The sequence below is a fragment of the Pygocentrus nattereri genome, chromosome 14 (assembly GCF_015220715.1).
Source record: "Pygocentrus nattereri isolate fPygNat1 chromosome 14, fPygNat1.pri, whole genome shotgun sequence".
Lineage (NCBI taxonomy): Eukaryota > Metazoa > Chordata > Actinopteri > Characiformes > Serrasalmidae > Pygocentrus > Pygocentrus nattereri.
This window is the reverse complement of record NC_051224.1, coordinates 5,482,753-5,501,207: the sequence shown is the minus strand read 5'-3', so window position 1 is coordinate 5,501,207 and position 18,455 is coordinate 5,482,753. Positions and strand designations below refer to the sequence as shown.

Below are 18,455 nucleotides of genomic sequence, written 5' to 3'. Positions count from 1 at the left end.
TTTCCTTTTCTTAACAGTGCGGCCTCATAAATTTCGAAAAGCGGAGGAGGGTAAGTTTCTGTCTTTCTCTCACCATTAAGTGCATTGTGTCTGTGCATTCCATGCGTTATTGGTCATGTTGTGTGTTTTATAAATACACACTGGTGTGGTCCCACAGATAAGGCTGTTCTGAGCCCAAGGGAAATCCTCTAATATCCTTTATTGTGGAGTGTTGACATTATAGGGATCGGTTCATATCACTCAGCATTGTAAAACTTTCCCTCCACAGATCAGTGAGTGCGCTCTAATCTTATGACTGCTCATTCGTGCCATGTGGAAGCAGGGTGTTACATAATTGTAACGGTGGCTCTCTGGCCTCCACCCAACTGTTCTCTCACTAACTTGTCCTCATTCACCATCTCCATCTCTCTAAATTCTTCTTGCCTGCAGGAGTATGAGATTCTATGGCAGATTCGACAGCTACAGGCGTCCTGCTCCCAGTATGTATTGCCTCATCATCCTCAGATTGCAGCCTGGCTGCAGCGTCAGAGGCTTCTCACAGATCAGGAGAGGTGAGGCTCAAGCTTGACAGTAAAGCAAATTTCATTGCTGTTTTTTTTTTGCCTCTGGCTTTCAAATAAGTATGAAACCGTGCAAAAGTCAGAGACCAGCAGTCAGCCTTTAAGTTTAAGTTAATTTTTCAGAAGATATATTTTAAGGAAATTAGATAAAAGATGGTCTACTTGCATAAGGAAAAGGAAAGTCAAAGAAAAACAGGATTTTTTTTCTCAAAAGTTAGATTTAAACAAGAAATAGAAACAATGGGACTCCTTACAAGACCTGGTAGACCACCAAAATTGTCACCATCAGATAAACAGCACGAAAAGTTTTCGTCTTTGAGGAGAAAGGTGTGTATCCTCAGGTGTATACATCCATCCTTCCACTGTGAGTAGACAACACAGTGTATCTGAAAGGATATCAAACAAAACAAACAACAAACAAAAATCTGCTGATGTTTTCAAAATAATGGACCGACCACTCCAGAGTCCAGACCTCAACATCAGTGAATGTGTTGGGCTTACTTCAGAAATAAAAGCGCAACCAAGTACTAAGACTGAACTTTGGAGGTGTGGGAAAAACACCCCTGCAGATTCCTTTAAAAGTCTCCTAAAACAACGGAAGCTGCAATTATCAGGTGAACACACTAAATGAATATGGTTTATTTAGTTTTTGAGACTTCTGTGTACTTTTCTGCTGAACTGCTTGCTTTTTTATGTCTGCTTTTTCCTGATTTCCCTGATGGGCTTTTTGATAGATAATGAAATAAATGAAGGGTGGTCTCTGACTTTTGCACACAGCTGTACTTTCTTTTCCTTTGTCTGTTTCATCATATTTTATATGATGTTTAAAGATTCTGTCTGTTCTTCATTTATTAATCAAGCATGTAAACCTCATTGTCTCTTCATCAGCTATGAGTTGTCCAGACAGTTGGAGCCACCCTTGGACACCTGTCCACCATCTAGCAGCGGAGCCTGGAGTCACCTCGCACTCACCAGAAAGCTGTCCTCGTGAGTATGAGCATTCATAGTGTGACTTGGTGAGAAGCGCATCAGGTGACTTGTTAAGCAGCAGCATGGTATATTACAGTGTGCAAAATTGTTGCCAGGTTTATAGGTAGACCTGCCTTGTGTCCTCACTCATAGACTACTTTAACAAGTACACCTACCATATTACTGCACTTTATAAGTTTACAAATCTTATTTTTTTCCATGTTTCCACAAAATGTGGCCCACATGCAACAACACACATACCATGGAAAGTAGGTTAGGAAGTTGTAATCCAAACAAGTGAAGACTAATTTGATGTGTGGATTATTCTAATTATATTTAAAATTATTTGATTGCAAGCAGTTTTTACTTTAATTAGAATTTTTCAATTTCAAATGGATTTAACCAGGGTTGGGATAGCTACTGAAAAGTTAGTAGTGAACGACTGAGTAGCGACTTTCCCAGAATTTGTAGCTAGCTACAATTTAACTACATACCCAGAAAAAGTAGTGCACTGCTTTTTAGCTACTTTCAAAGAATGTTTGTGAATCTCCACTTGACACACCAAACAAGCCCAACTGACAGTGTGAACAATATACTGCATTTAATGATGCACCAGAAAGAAACTTACAATCGAAAAAGCTGCAAACATACAAAAAGATCACCAAAACGTGTAACCAACAATCAAACCTACACAACCAAAGGCGTGATATCCAACAAAAATTTAGACTAAGTAAAGGAAAATCAATGATTCTAGGTTTTCCTAGCAAGAATCAACAATAATAACCAAATACAAATTAAACAGTTTTGTGCAAAGCATTGTCAACTGTTGAAATAAAATTGCTCCAATTTAAACTTTTCAGCAAGATGTACATACACGACATTCAGAACTTCAGCAACACTTTAACCTCAAAATCCTCATCATTGACTCTGACTCTGTTTGGGGTGAGAATCAGGCCTGAACAATCTCTCCATTGCTGCAGAGCTGTTCTGGCACCACATTAGAACTTGATTTCTAGGTAAAATAGCATAGTAATCCTCCATTACTGTAAAATCGCTATAACACACAGACTAACACAGTTTTCACAATAAATGGTCTTAAATGTTGGAGTTAGTGTAGAACTACTAATTCACTGACTTTTAATGCTGAAGACTGACAGGCAGACTGCTGGACACACAGCAGTACAGAAAAGGACTGAAAATGGACTTATTTGCGTTTATAATCACTCAGCTATTTTCTTTATACGTGTAATCTGCAACAACTCGCAAAGCTGAAGTCACTTCTCATTCACCAGCTTCTCCTTTGCATTTTCCAGTTTCACCTAGTCGGGCGCCTCAGGCACCATTTAAGGTGGAACGGGACAATTTGAACTCGAAGCTGGTGAGTGAGAAGCTTCAGCCTTATAAAAAGTCGAACATTGAGAGACATTTTACAATAAACTTGTGGAAAAGTTTCCAGAGGTGCGAGAAAAGCGGCTACAGCTGAGCTAAAGGTTAAAGCAGAGTAAAGTGAGTCTGTGTTTTCATTTATATTATTATCCTGTGCACATTATCACACACTGACACTTATTTACAACCAAGATGGTGAAACAGACATAAAATATTGTGGCTTCCAATGTGGTTTGATTTGTGTTGAAAGGACAAAATGGCTTTTCTTAACATTTCGGTTGCGAGCCCTGAGCTAAGCCTACTAGTAAGGGGTGGTCAGCATGTGCCCGTATGTTCGAGCTGTCCGTGGCTCAGTCAGGATTGCACAGTCGCCACCCGCCCAGTTAACGACCACGTTCTGTGGTTCAGATTTTGCGTGGACTGACTGAAGCCTGTAGCAAAATTGTAGCGAAAGTTTTTGCTATAGCTACACAAAAATTTGTAGGAGCTACAGCTATTAACTACATTTCATAAAACTGTAGTGGCTACAGTTATTAGCTACAAAAATGTGTAGTTAGCTACAGATAGTAGTGCGCTGCTTAGCTACTCCCCTATCCCTGGATTTAACAAAGGAATATACAATTTACAGTGAGAGTGCCGAGTTTCAGAACTTTGTTACAATGATATGCAAATCCAATCCGATCTTACTGCCAACAGTGTGAACGTAAACGTTACAACAGCAGAGGTTATCTCATCAAAATGTGTCCTGAATGTATTTTGAGTACATTAGTTTTTATGTATTTTTTTTTTTATGTATAATTTGTTGCTGAATATGTTTAGGATGGTGTATTCAGTATTCAGCCATCACCACTTCTTTAAATATAGTACTTTAAAGTATTCTGCCCAACTTTGATTGTTTAATCTTGGTTGGAAAGGTTGAACTATAGTCTCTAACTTTACACCCACAAGGAAGGTGACGGAGTGTCAAGTAAGAGTGTAGCATCTCACACTGTCTGTCTATGTGCATGCAGCCTCTTGAGTGTGAGTGATGGCTCAAGAAGAAACGCCGACCAGATCAGCGTTTCATCTTCTGGTTCCAGCAGCTCTGAAATGGAAGATCTCTCCACACATCACTCGTCTCCTCTTGGAGCACAGGTAGTGCAGGTGTACATACTCCAACATACAATCACAAAACAAACATCCGGTCAGGTACACCACTGAACATCTGTCACTTTAGCTAAACTAAAACAACTTTAAATCGTCAGTTTACCTGCCATGCAAATAACCAGCTCTCTAAAACTTGTTATTTGTAACATGAGCAAAACGTCTGTTCACTCTTTTACATAAGGTCTCCAATTTCATCTTTACTTGAGAGCCAATTGACTACACAATGTTCTCCATTTACATTAATCTGGATCTTGAGACTCGACTGGAACACTGTTTGCATAGCTGACGGCACTTCAGCAAAGCATGGCTGAGTCATTACGTCAGCCGTCACACTCCCTTTCACGCTCTTCCCTCCCTAAAGCTCTCTAAAGCAATACCTTTCAATACTGTTCTGATTGAATTATTGAAATTCTCACATCACCAAGGTGTTCTAAAGTCCTCATCTTACATTTTTTCACTGGAGGCTTATTGAAACAGGCAGGGAAATTTTTGTTGAATTGAAGATTCTGAACTTTCAATTGATACCACAGCTGTGCTTACAAGTAAACAGATATTTTACGATTAGAATTTGATGAGGTTGTTGTGCATATGGTCATGGTTTGTGAAAAGAAAAAAAAACAATTTACAGCATTGTCCAAAAATCTATGACACCTAAGCACATTGTATAAAACCATTTATCTGGGCCCTAAGTGTGTTTGTGCCTGTACATCACTAGATTAAATGCAAATAAGCATGAATATGGTTGAAACTAACAATATTTTAGTAATTGATATCTTGTGAGCTAATTAGAAGAGCGAAGTTTGGTTCTAGATTCAGATTTGTTGAAGTATATGAACAACACTCTTGATTAAACAGAGTGAAGCATTGATTACACGAACCAGACACTGGACAAGAACTACTTTCTTGAGGAGAGTTTTGGAAATGGTTAAATAAACACATTGACATACATAAAATCAATTCTTATTTTTAGCGTTTTTCTGAGGAAATAAGTGCTTTCTGCCCCAAATTGAATTGCACTTTTCACAGGTGCCTAAAACCTTTGCACAACAACAAACAAACAAACAAACAAAAAACATTGCAGGCTTAAACATTTCAATACCAAAAGCAAATTGAATGTAAAAATAATTCACAATGTAACTAATAATGTAAAAATATGTAATTGTTTATTTAGTAATCATGTAACTTAAGTATAATAATAATTTGATACCTCTAAATATAAAACAAGACGTATGAGGAAACTGTAGAACAGTATTCAGTTGTAACTTGGTGTTGGTGTGATCATTCAAGTGAGTTCATCTGAGTGGCGTCTGTTGAAATTCCAGCCCAAAGCTGTTTTCTAAGTTGCTGTCAAGCCTTTCAATAACAGGAAATCGCTGCACGTGCAACAAGACTGACCACAGCTGCACTGTTCACAATTCAGAAAGGGAGTTGCTTAAAGTTGCTTAGCATGTGCTTAGAAATTCCAGGAAGTTGCCAGTGTTACACATTTCTGGCTGGGATTTCCCATGTTAATTTGTTTTAGCGCTCATGGTAACATCCCAGATCTAAGTTTGGAACTTTTTTACTTAGTGGGGAAAGAGGGAAGTTTTTTAAACTGTCCAGTTACTCTTTATAAAGCAGATCTGATTGCCTGAGTTTGATTATACTTGACATACACACATTTGACTGCAAAACTGTATGTTTTCAAACTTCTGTAAAGCTGCTTTGTGACAACATCGTTGTAAAAAGCGCTATACAAATAAACTTGACTTGACTTGACACCGCTGTTGAATTCTGTATTAATTAAAGTAATTAAAAACCATTGTGCTGTTCATGGAATCATTTTCTACCATTAAACTGATTTACTCTTTACGAAGTATATTGTATATTGGTTAAAGAAGTGTTTATTGCAATTATTATTAAATAAATAATCATTTTAAATGGTTATATATTATATTAAACAAAATTAGTCATTAAAATTGTTTTATCATGTTGCATTTTGCTTGGTTTACAGTGATTTTACTACAATTAAGGGGGTTTTACTTCTCTTTGAGTTCTGCCTAACAATATCCCTTAACTGTAAAACGACTGAACACACTTGATTTACTTAATTAGATTTCAGTTGCATTGTAGCAGAGGCAATAAAAACGACACATAGGGGCCAACGGCAATCTGTCACTATTAGAACTAAGCCTTCAGTTTGGGCTACAAATGTCAAACGTCACCCACCTCTTTAATGACACCCCTATGGGGCATGCAACTGTGTGTTAACACTAAGTCAATGCTGTAGCACATGAACAAAAGGCCATACGGGTTTCCTGCTAATCCAGGCATCTTCTCTCTTTCTTCCTCTAGTCCCTCTCCAGATCCTGCCAAAACATGGCCGATTCTCTTCCCTCCTCATCTTCTCCTGACTCCTCCTGTTCGTCTTCATGCTCCCCAACTGATCTCATTCTTCGTTCTCCATCCTCTTCCTCAACTCCTATCAAGCCCAGCCACAAACGCTCGGTCTCTATGACCTCCCTGCCCCTTTACAATAGGCAGGTGGCTGACTCCTGCATCATCAGGGTCAGCATGGAGCGCAGCAGCAATGGCAACATGTACAAGAGCATCCTGGTGAGTGCTGACTTGCCAACAGGGCTTTGTTTTCTCTGGGCTTTCAAAGGATGTAGAGCCTGTGCTAGAATTAAGTGCTTAGTGTTAGAGAGAAAAATCAGGCCCAAGTATTAATATTTTAATATTTAAGCAATAAGATGTTTAATTAGCATAGCAGAGGGAAACACAGTTTTCTTTCTAGCATGACCAAGGCTCCTGTAGTCGCATTGATCTGAGTGGTTGGACAGCGTAGCGGATAACATCATCAAATCCCACATGGACGTACCCATAAGGCTTCATCAGTATGTGCTTTGTAAGGAAAAGTACTGATGCTACAACTCAGTAGTTTCTTTAAGCCTACTAGTTGTGTAAACAATGAACTGTAAAAGTAGTGCTTGGTCTTAGTTTCTTTGATTTAGCAGTAAAAGCAGTCGTGCATACAAACATTTTTTTATTACAGCTTATTGAAACAATGGAATTGACAAAGTGATCAGTTATCTGTTTATGTTAAATGTTTAAATGGCTCCAATAACCATGACATGTCCTTCTCAGCTAACAAGTCAGGATAAGACAGCACAGGTGATTGAGAGAGCTCTGCAGAAGCACAACCTGGAGAATGCCAGTGTGCAGGACTTCTCACTTGTTCAGATGTTGACGCAAGACAAAGGTGAGTGTAGGACACACAAACATTTTCTAAGCCACTTCTCCCTCAGGGTCACAGAGACACAGGTGCTGGAGCCTATCCCAGCATTCATCGGGCAGAAGGCAGGATACATACTGGACAGGTCGTCAGTCTATCGCAGGGCAGACAGACAGACATACACTATCACACACACTCTCACACCCAGGGGCAATGCAGCACGTCCAATTGGCCTGACTGCATGCCTTTGGACTGTGGGAGGAAACCGGAGAACCCGGAGGAAACCAGACATTGGGAGAACATGCAAACTCTACACAGAGAGGACCCGGTCACCCGGACGGGGAATCAAACCCAGGCCCTCCTCGCTGTGAGGCGACAGCGCTAGTGTGCTACTGTGTCATGATTTCTGTTCTGGTTTTCTACCTTGTATTGTCTGTACTATGCTTTTAAATAGAAGCCCAGGCTGAAACAGTCCTTATAATAATAAGGAATGGGTGGGGCTAAACTTGCAATAGGCTGAAATTTGCTGTTTTTGCCTTTGCAATACATGGACTCTGTGGACCAGGGACTGAATAATACATTTGGAAAATGACAGTGTTTACAAACTACATCAGACTGTTTTATTTGAAAAACAACTCTTATGTTTAACGTTCTTGTCTGCATTTTCAGAACTACTCATTCCAGACAAAGCCAATGTCTACTACGCCATGTCTACTTCGGCCAACTATGACTTTGTTTTACGTCAGTGTCCAAAAGGCCAGCGGAAACAACTGACTCGCTCCGTGTCAATGTCAGCAGGCCGATGCTCAAAATAACAGTGCCCCCTATAGCTCTGGAGACGTCTTGACGAGTGGAAAATCTGCTTGGAAACCTGCACAAGACTTTGAATTATTTCTCAGCTATGAGATTTCATAGCTTTATGTACAAAATGTATATAGTAGATGTAAAATCTATTTATTTAATGTTAGCTATTCGAAGGACACTTTTTTTATACATTACCCATTTGACTAACTCAGCTTGAGGTTTTTTCAATGGAGGCAGGACATTAAACTATCTCTAAACTCCTAGAACTAAGGCATCATGCCAGTGACCTCATAACAGAGGTATATGTTGTGCAATGCGATGAAAATGTGAGGTTTCAGGTTCCTCAAGGCATCTTTTTTTGTGAAGGTCACAAGGCAGAGCTGCAGACACCACAAGAGCCAAATGACTATAGAAGCAAAATACATGCTGTATAGAAAACACATACATGCTCAAATATTTGTTCTCTCAGACACATACAGAGGGCTTAGAAAACATATTCTGTTAAATTTATTGATTTAGGTGGTTAGTATGTAACACATACACTCACCAACCACTTTACTAGGTACACCTGTTCAGTTGCTTGTTACCACAAATAGCTAATCAGCCAGTCACATGGCCACAACTCAATGCATTTAGGTATGTAGAGGTGGTCAAGACAACTTGCTGAAGTGCAGACCGAGCATCAGAACGGGGAAGAAAGGGGATTTAAGGGGCTTTGAACGTGGCGTGGTTGTTGGTGCCAGACGGGCTGGTCTGAGTATTTCAGAAACTGCTGATCTACCGGGATTTTCACACACAACCATGTCTAGGGTTTACAGAGAACGGTCCGAAAAAGAGGAAATATCCAGTGAGCGGTCAGTTGTGTGGACGAAAATGCCTTGTTGATGTGAGAGGTCAGAGGAGAACGGGCAGACTGGTTCCAGATGATAGAAAGGCAACAGGAACTCAAATAACCAACCAAAATCTCTGAGGAACGTTTCCAACACCTTGTTGAAAGTCTGCCACGAAGAATTAAGACAGTTCTGAAGGCAAAAGGGGGTCCAGCCTTTTACTAGCTATAGTACCTAATAAAGTGGCTGGTGAGTATATATGATCAGTATGATAAGCGCTTACATCATCAACAGATTTACAGTACAGTCATCTATCTTAAAGCATCCAGATTCCAGACAGAGCGATTGCCCCATTTTCTTTTTGAGACACTTATTGTAGTGTGAACATATATACTTGTAAAAAAGGTTCCCATGGGATGATTAAGCAATGCAACACAAACCATTTTAAGTTCTCTAAAGAACCATGTTTAAAAAAAGATTTGCGACTGTGATGGCCAATTTAAGGATTCTTCCTAGAATCTTTACCTTATAAAGATGTTTTAAAACGTTCTTCATACTCACAAATCACGTTTACAAAAATGGTTCTCCTCAGAACCGCATACTGTAGTAGAAAATAATATTAATTTGTATAGAACCTTTACATCATATGGGCCTTTAAAGAGTTCTGCACTCTTGCACATCTCAAATAGTTATTTAAAGCAGCATCCATTGAAAGGCGAGGTTGAAATGTATGAATCTGAAGATTCTTTTTAAAAATCACTTAAAAAGTTTAGGAGATTTTATTCTCAACATTGTAGACCAAATCTTATATTTATCAAACGTATGAGCTACAATCTTAAAAATAAAGGTTTCAGAGATGGTTCTTTGGAGTGATGTCAAAGCAGAACCACTTTTGGTTCCCTGAAGAACCTTTCAGTGGATTGTTCTTTAAAGAACTATTTTGTGCACATGTAAAGAACTCTTTAAAAGTGTGAATTAAAGGTTCTGTACCAGTTAAAGCCTTTTTTTAGATCCATATATACAAGCCAAGAACCATTTCTCACCCATTATTTTTAAGAGTGCATGGTAGGCTGTATGACAGAAAACAGCTACACTTTTTCTCCCGTCACGCCTTGCAAGGAAACCTGATTTGGCACGTCTGCTTTAAAGAATGTGGTCTCTTTTCCCACTTTATTTATTGTTCTATCCATCTATGAGCCTGTGAGTGATGCTGGAGTTCTTGCCTATGTATGCAGTGGATCATGTGCTGCATAAAGACATTGCATTAACAGCTAATGCCATGTTTATCATCATACAACTTTATTTTTTATCCACATATGTGACTCCTAATTGATCTTTTGCTAAACTGTGTAGCTTCATTTTTCTTATGGTTTTATGTAAACAGCATTTCAGCTCTTTTTGAAGGTTGTCGCAACAGAAGAATGTGGTAAAGAGAAAAGTCTTAAGGATTTAAAGGGAAATTCCACCAGTTTTCCAAAATATCTGTGTAATTCATTCATTAAGATGTGAAATCATTTAAAGCGGGCTGATATGAAATGATCCATTCGAAAAAAGCGTATAGAGTCGGAAGTGTTCACAGTGGTGTTGATAGGAACCAGACGGCTGTACCATTCAAAGTCTTTAAAAGCTTTAAGTTAAAAGCTTTAAGTTTTTTAAAACCTAACAGAAGGTTATTGCACAAAATTATCACAAATGACTTTTTTTTTGGTTTGTTTAGATAAGCTTTTTTCAGATTTGTCACTTTCTACCATCAACAATACATATAAAACCTGAGAAGGCGTGTAGAATCACTGGTAGTTTTGAATAGTACATAAAATGACTATTTGCACTGTAAACATTGCAAACCTTGCTTCCCAACAATGCACCATTTCTGGAGCTTAGAGTTTAGAAAAATCGGTGGAATTCCCCTTTAAGTAGTGCTGCCTATAAATGTAGCTACAGGGTTGAATTCAGTAGGTTTAAGAGAAACAAAGATTCACAGACGGATGTGTTCTCTTCACACAGCCATTGAGACAAGATGGATGTCCGTGTGTCAGATAAAGGTGGCTATACAGGTGTAGTGGCATTCCACAGACACAGTCACGGGAACTCTACGTTGCGCAAGTTAGTTAAAGCCACAGTCAGGAATCACTGCAGTTTCTGAGTAATGACTGCAGTGTGCATGTCTGCTGTTGGAGCTTTAAGCAGTCCTGTTTTAAAATGTCACCGTATGGAATTATGACGTGAAGTACTACATTTGCATTGTTGTTCCTTACAGATGTTCTCTTAAAAGTAGGCTTTTTCAGTATATCTCGAGGCTTTGAACATGATCAGTGATGGAGGTCTTTTTTTGTTACTGTACTTCAGGCAGTGATCTGTTTTTCCTGTTCTGTGTGCACTCTGCAGTCCATAACATTTCAATGCCATACTGTACAATGCTGCTTATGCATGATTATGTTCATGTAGCACTTTTCTCTGAAGATTAAAATGAAGCTAAGCTGTGTCGGCAACCTCATTTGTCACGTTCTGCAATGAATCTGTAGATAATCACTTAAAATCACTACACTGTATATAGTTACTTTTACTACTATTAATGTTAACAACTGTGCGTAACAACTTGTGTATGTGAAAATCCATACTGAGTTCAAGTGTTTCAGACAAGCCCGTTGCTGACCGGTGTATAAAATCAAGCACATAACCAGGCAATCCCCATAGCAGTAGAATGCGCTGTACTGAGCAGAGCATGGCACTGTCACAGCAACACAGCCATGTGTACTAGTTGTGTAAACAACACAGCCATGTAGTACTAGGCCACGCAAACTCAGAGCAGGGCTGTCAAGTGCTGGAGAGCACAGCACATAAAAATTGCTTTGCTGCCTCTGGAAGCAACATCAGTACAAGAACTGTGTGTCAGGAACTTCACTACATGGGTTTCTGTGGCTGAGCAGTTGCACACAAGCCTTAGATGACTAGGCGCAATGACAAGCATAGGCTAGAGTAGTTTAAAACAAACCACCACTGGACTCTGGACAACAGAAAAGTTTGGTGTTCTTATTTGCAGTGAAAGATAATGTTAGTGCTACAGCATCCGAAGACATTTTAGACAACTATTTGATTGCATTCAGCTGTAAGAGCATTAGTGAGGTCAGGTGCTGATGTTGGATGAGTAGTTCTGGGTCATTAACACCGCTCCAACTCATCCTGTCTCATTACGGACTCTAATTCCTTTACAGTATTGGTGACGTTAAGGGGGAACAGCATATTTTTGTTATCCACAAACCACAAACCAAGAGTTTTTATATGTAATAATAATGATAATCTTCTTCATCACGACATCCTGCATGTATCAAAAAAAAATACATTTTAGGCCCAAATCATATCACAGAACTAACATAAGGTCATGTATTGGTTACCATTTGACATGTAACAACCTTCTATGTGGTAGCATTAAATAATACATAATAATAATAAATTTTGTTCCAGTCGCACATTTTTCATGACATCAACTCACTGTGTTTTACAGAAAAATAAACAAAACAAAACTCATAATAACACAAGATTCATAAGATTCTACTTAAAAAGCCCCAGAATTTCTTAAAACAAAACAAAATCCTTACAACACATCTGAAAGGAAAAGTCTCAGGATTCTTCTTGAAAGATCCAGCGTTTTTACAACAAAGCAAAATATATTCATAAAACAGGTCTTTAAAAAGTCTTAAGATTCTTATTAAAATAGATAATAGATGTGGGGCCAGTCGTGGGTGGACTGGAGGTTAGGGAACCAGCCCTGTGACCGGAAGGTTGCCAGTTTGATCCCTAAAGCCAACAATATATGACTGAGGTGTCCTTGAACAAGACACCTAACCCCCAACTGCTCCCTGGGCGCTGTGGATAGGGCTGCCCACCAGTCCGGGCAAGTGTGCTCATTGCCCCCTAGTGTGTGTGTTCACTAGTGTGTATGTGGCGTTTTCACTGCATGGATTGCATGGGTTAAATGCGGAGGTGAAATTTCCCCGATGTGGGACTAATAAGAGTGTCTCTTAATCTTAATAATAAAGATACAATTTTGTAGAGACTCAGGAAGCTTGTTCTGTAATTGTGGACCATAGCACAGAAGTCACTCTTGGAGTAGAACTTTGAACGTGGAACAGACTTGAAGATCCAGATCAAAGCAAAACTGCAGCCTGAGGAAGTAAAATGTCCTGCAAATGTACAGGAGCATCTAAACATTTATAAACCAGAAGTAAAATTAAATGCTTCAGAAATCTAGTTCCTATCACCATTTACATTTAGCAGAGTCTCTTATCCAGAGCGACTTACAAGAAGTGCTTTGTCTGTCTAGAGAAAGTATCTTTGCTGGTTACCAGTAGGTTAGAGAGAAAGACAGTCCTGAGCTCAGATACTGGTAGAAACAAGAGTCACTGTAGATACAGAGAGAAAAGGAATAGAGTTGAACACAGAACTCTGTACAATACAATACAATACAATACAATACAATAAACTACAATACAATACAATAAACTACAATACAATACAATGAACTACAACACACAGTGCAGCACAATATATTGCAATCAATACTTAATTCAGTGCTGATTTAAGTGCTGTGTAAAGAGATGTGTCTTCAGTCTGCGTTTGAAGACAGCAAGAGACTCTGCTCCCGGACCCAGAAGGATAAGCGCTTTTGAATATGTGAGTGTATGTGGTTTATTTAAGCTTTATTACAGTGTGCACCAAGTTGTGTGTCAGTGATTGAACACCAACAATCACTAACACACAACTGGAAATACAATATTCTCATGGGGTTCCTCAGACACAGAACACAGCTGCTCTTCTTTCTGCTCTTCCTGTTGTAACACAAAACACAATCTCAGTTATCTCATCATCTAATCACTGATAACCATTAAGAACGTGCTGTCCAACTGATGTGGTACAAGTAAGTAATCTACCCAGCTGCTGTCTGCTGTCCATTAATCATTCAGCTAGGACATTCCCTCCAGCGCTCTCTTTTCTGGTGGTGGTTAAGAACACTGTTTACTACTGATCCATTACATTTTGTAGTCATTTTCTTTTACACTTTTAATATTCAATGTTTTATATATATATATATATTTTTTTTTTTTTTACTTACATTGGATTTGACCTAAGAAAAATCCCATAAACTGTATAACTGTATATAAATACAAACAACTCATCATGACCTTTCATCTTCACTAAATCATCAGTACTAGAATGAACTCCACAGCCCACAGGTGTTCAGTCCTGGTCCTAGAGATGTTCCACTCTGTAGATTTCAGATCCAGCACACCTGGCTCTGATGATCAGATTCTCCTGAATGTCTTCATTATCTGGATCAGGTGTGTTAGATGATTAGTGGAGCTAAGCTCTATAGGGTGGCCAATCTCCAGGACCAGGACTGGGCACCCCTGTCATAGCCTCTTTCTGCAGGCCCCCTAGTGGCCATTCTGCGAACTCTGTTACTGGATGAACTACACTTTGAAAAGGAAAAACTAAGTTTGGAGTGCAGCAACAAGCTTTTTTATCACACACTTTCTAAGCTGCTTCTCCCAGCCTATCCCAACAGTCATTGGGCGGAAGGCAGGTCTCCAGTCCATCACAGGGCAGACAGACAGACACATACATGTGGTTGTAGTGTACAAGTGTACAAGTGTAGTGGTTAACACCTTTGCCGTCTACGCTGTAGACTGGGGTTCAATCCCCCACCAGGGCAAGCACCCTACACTATACCAAGAAGGGTCCTTGGGCAAGAATCCTAACACCACCTTAGCCTACCTGTGTAAAATGATCAAACTGTAAGTCGCTCTGGATAAGAGCGTCAGCAAAATGCTGTAAATGTAATATACAATCTCACACCTAGGGGCAATGTAGCATGTCCGATTGGCCTGACTGCATGTCTTTGGACTGTGGGAGGAAACCCACACAGACACGGGGAGAACACGCAAACTCCACACAGAGAGGACTCTGGTCGCCCGGCCGGGGAATCAAACCCAGGCCCTTCTTGTTGTGAAGCGACAGCACTGCGCCACTGTGCCACCATCAAAAGTGCCGAATATCTTAATTTTATTTTCATGGGTCTTTGGCTCATAAGGGCCCTAAGCAGCTGCCTACCTTTGCCTAGTGCAAAGACCGCTCTGGACACTGTTGGGTCTCTGTATGTGAAATGTTGAAATGACACTCTGTTGAGCTGTCAGTGAGCAACGAGGGGCAAAGTTGCAGAAAACACCAGCTATTTCAGCCATGCTGAAATAAATCGAAGCTTTCTTTATTAATTCTTTTGAAATCTGGTACAACTGCCAAAATAATATAAAATAGCATTTGAACACAATGATAACACTTTGACTTCTTGGTCGCCAACAGACATAAAAATGCAGTTTGCTTCTGGCTTTGTAAATCGTACATATTTGCATAATATGAATATATTTCATCAACATTATTGAAGAAAGAAAAATTCAAAAGAGTGGCCTCCTCAAAACCAGGAGGAAATTGTGTTTTATGGTTACAGTGAAAACGGGTTAAACTGCAGAAATATTGTTCAGTATCTACTATAAATGATCTGTTAACTACTTTGAAGCTCATATGTAGTTATATAAATGATCTGTGTTCTTATAAACAAACTGGCCAGATGTGCGCATGTGAAAGCGCATGCTGTTTTTTTCTGTGCAGTCCAGATAACATTAGCATGATCGCAAATTTGCTATTTTTTTACAACTTGCCTAAACTAGCTAGTTTACAACTAGCCTAGCATTTCAAGATTATTCAGTGACTGTAAACTTCAACCTTAATTTGTGAGGATGAAGGTGAGTTTTGTCTGCATTCAGTAAAGCACGTTCAACCTCACATCAGTTGTTATATAAGAATGCATTTGTTGGTGGAGCATGGAGAGATTAATGAAGGTGTTGGCCCACCTACAGGGCCTTACAGTTTATTAGGTTCCCTTGGCTATTTTCTTCTTCAGGCCTTCTACTGTATGATTCCAGTTAATGCTGTTCAAGTGGTAATCATCTCATTAGTGTTTTCTGCCCCTGGATCATGTGTTAAATTCAGCAAATGAACAGTAAAATGTGTAGAAATACACAGAAATAGTACTAAGCAGTCACTGGGGTGGTACCTTCAAAGGTATGTTTTCAGTCATTGTAGTTAGGGAACGTTCCAATGTTCCATTGTAAATATATTTTAGGATGCACTGACTGCGTAGACCTTGTCTAGACTCCAGGGTTTGTTTAGGCTATTTAATTTTTTCTTTTCATACATTAAGTTTTTAAAAAGGAATAAATGCATACACAAAATAGCATATTAAAAAAAACATATTTATTTGGTCCTCAAAACCACTGTTGTACCACTGTGAGGGTACATTTGCACTGTTTGCACCTCGATAAACAAAAATCTACCTGCACAGAACCTTATAAGTGTAACTTATTTTCACTTAGGAAATCAACATCGCTTCACCGGGGGTGCATAAAACCTTTATAAACAACTCATTTATTTATATAAATCATACAAGAACATAAATACTAGTAGAAATAAAACACAAATGCAATTGTAGCAATAGTAAAAAAGGTAAGCAAAAACCAGAGAATCATGAAACACATAGTTTGCAGATTATGCCTTGGGCTGCTTCTTAATGTGCTGAGGTTGCCAGTCTGATCTGAATTGGTAAATTATTCTGTTCTTTTGGTGAACAAAAATGTTGCCTCACTACAGACTTGTTAACCTTTTGTACCCTTTAGTACTGCAGGCCTGTTGCACATAAACACACACATTCTCAACACTTTCCTGAAGGTGGTTGCTATGTGCTTAACTCTGTGTGCTCACACACACACACACAATTTATTTATGGCATTTGGCAGACGCTCTTATCCAGAGTGACTTACAATTTGATTATTTTTACACAGGAAGGCGAAGGTGGTGTTAGGAGTCTTGCCCAAGAACCCTTATTGGTATAGTGAAGGGTGTTTGCCAAGGTGGGGATTGAACCCCAGTGTAGAAGGCAGAGATGTTACCCACTACACTAACCAACCACGCCCAAACATGCAAACACACACACACACACACACACACACACACACACACACACACACACACACACACACACTTTCTAAGCTGCTTCCTTCTAAGCTGTTTCTCTTCCAGTCTCTTCTCAGTGTCTGTAATAAATCTAGCTTAAGTGGAAGCTCAGTGCTGTCTGTGTCCTGCTCAGAACTCTTGAGTTCACGAGAGTGAGATTCCTCACAAACACACAGAGAAGAACATTAGCTGACTTGTTTGTAAGAAAGGAGCTAATTCCTTACTTCTTTTTCAGTTGGACCACCAGAATAGGGACGTTCTCAGAATTAGTTCTTCTGTAGAGAACGATAGAACTCAGTCATGCTCAGCTGGTATTGTTTTCAAGTGTGAAGTAATAGTTCACTGATGCACTAAAGGCCCAGCTCTAATAGTCACAGTTCACCACTGCAGCGCAGTATTATTTATTTGATCTTCACTCTTAAAAAAGATGGTTCTTTAGTAAAGACAATGGTTCTATATTACACTAAAAAGGGTTCACCTATTGATATGATGTCAAGCTTGTAGCAATAGCAGAACCTGGTGCTATGCAAAGGCATTTTCTAAAAAGTATATTCTTTAAAAAAGATGGTTATTCAAAGGTCCTTTAGTAAAGACAATGATTCTTTATAGAACCATAAAGACTCAAAGAACCATTTGCATGCTTAAATGGTTCCTGGCATGGTGAAACTGCTCTTCAGATTGATTGAATGTGTTATATATGGTTCTATATAGCACTTTTTAGAAAATGGTCCTATATAGCACCAAAAAGGTTGTTATATTTTTAGAAGCTTGACGTAACTAAAGAAAAACCGTCTTTGGTGCTGTATGGATCCCTTTTCAAAAAGGATTTGAAGAACTGATCTGAAGAACCACTTCCTCAGGCAAAGAACTCTTCAAACATGGAAGAGGTTCTACATACAACCATTGTCTTTACTAAATAATTCTTAAAGGCCCATCTTTTTAGGAGTGTAGTTGGGGGCAGTCGTGGGCTGGAGGTTGGGGAACCAACCTTGTGACCAGATGGTCACTGGTTTGATCCCCTCTGCTGACAGTCCGTGACTGAAGTACCCTTGAGCAAGGTACCTAACCCTCAATTGCTCTCTGGGTGCTGTGGATGGGGCTGGCCACTGCTCTGGGCAAGTGTGCTCACTGCCCACTAGTGTGCATGTATGTGGGTGTTTCACTGCACGGATGGGTTAAATGCGGAGGTCTAATTCCACAGTGTGCAAAAATGGTTCTAAATTCTAGTTTAGTTGTTTTAGTTGACATTCATGCTGCACGCTCCTAAAAATGAAGGTACCAAACAGCTCTTTGGAGTATTACCATAGACAAACCACTTCTGTTTCCTAAAGAACCCTTTAAGGAATGACTCTTTAAAGAACCTGTTGTGTAAATGGGAATCTTTAAGCATCTTTTAAAGCAAAAAATCTCCTATTAGTGGAATCTTTTTCCTAGAACCGTATTTTCCAGCACTGAACTGTTTAGGAACTGTTATTTTTGTAA

The 18,455-nt window shown here is 39.3% G+C and overlaps 1 protein-coding gene across 3 annotated transcripts in view; it reads left to right on the top strand.

Annotated features, from left to right (window-relative positions):
- Positions 1–8,730, top strand: part of LOC108432062 (ral guanine nucleotide dissociation stimulator-like 1) — a 28,520-nt gene extending 19,790 nt beyond the window's left edge. For all 3 annotated transcript variants that reach the window (XM_037544498.1, XM_017705637.2, XM_017705636.2), the window contains 7 exons: positions 18–50; positions 430–551; positions 1,449–1,547; positions 3,926–4,049; positions 6,396–6,656; positions 7,188–7,302; positions 7,945–8,730. In XM_037544498.1, coding sequence (XP_037400395.1) covers positions 18–50; positions 430–551; positions 1,449–1,547; positions 3,926–4,049; positions 6,396–6,656; positions 7,188–7,302; positions 7,945–8,090 — 900 coding nt within the window. In that variant the 3' untranslated portion in view covers positions 8,091–8,730. The remainder of the gene's footprint in view (positions 1–17; positions 51–429; positions 552–1,448; positions 1,548–3,925; positions 4,050–6,395; positions 6,657–7,187; positions 7,303–7,944) is intronic.
- The last annotated feature ends 9,725 nt before the right edge of the window (positions 8,731–18,455 follow it).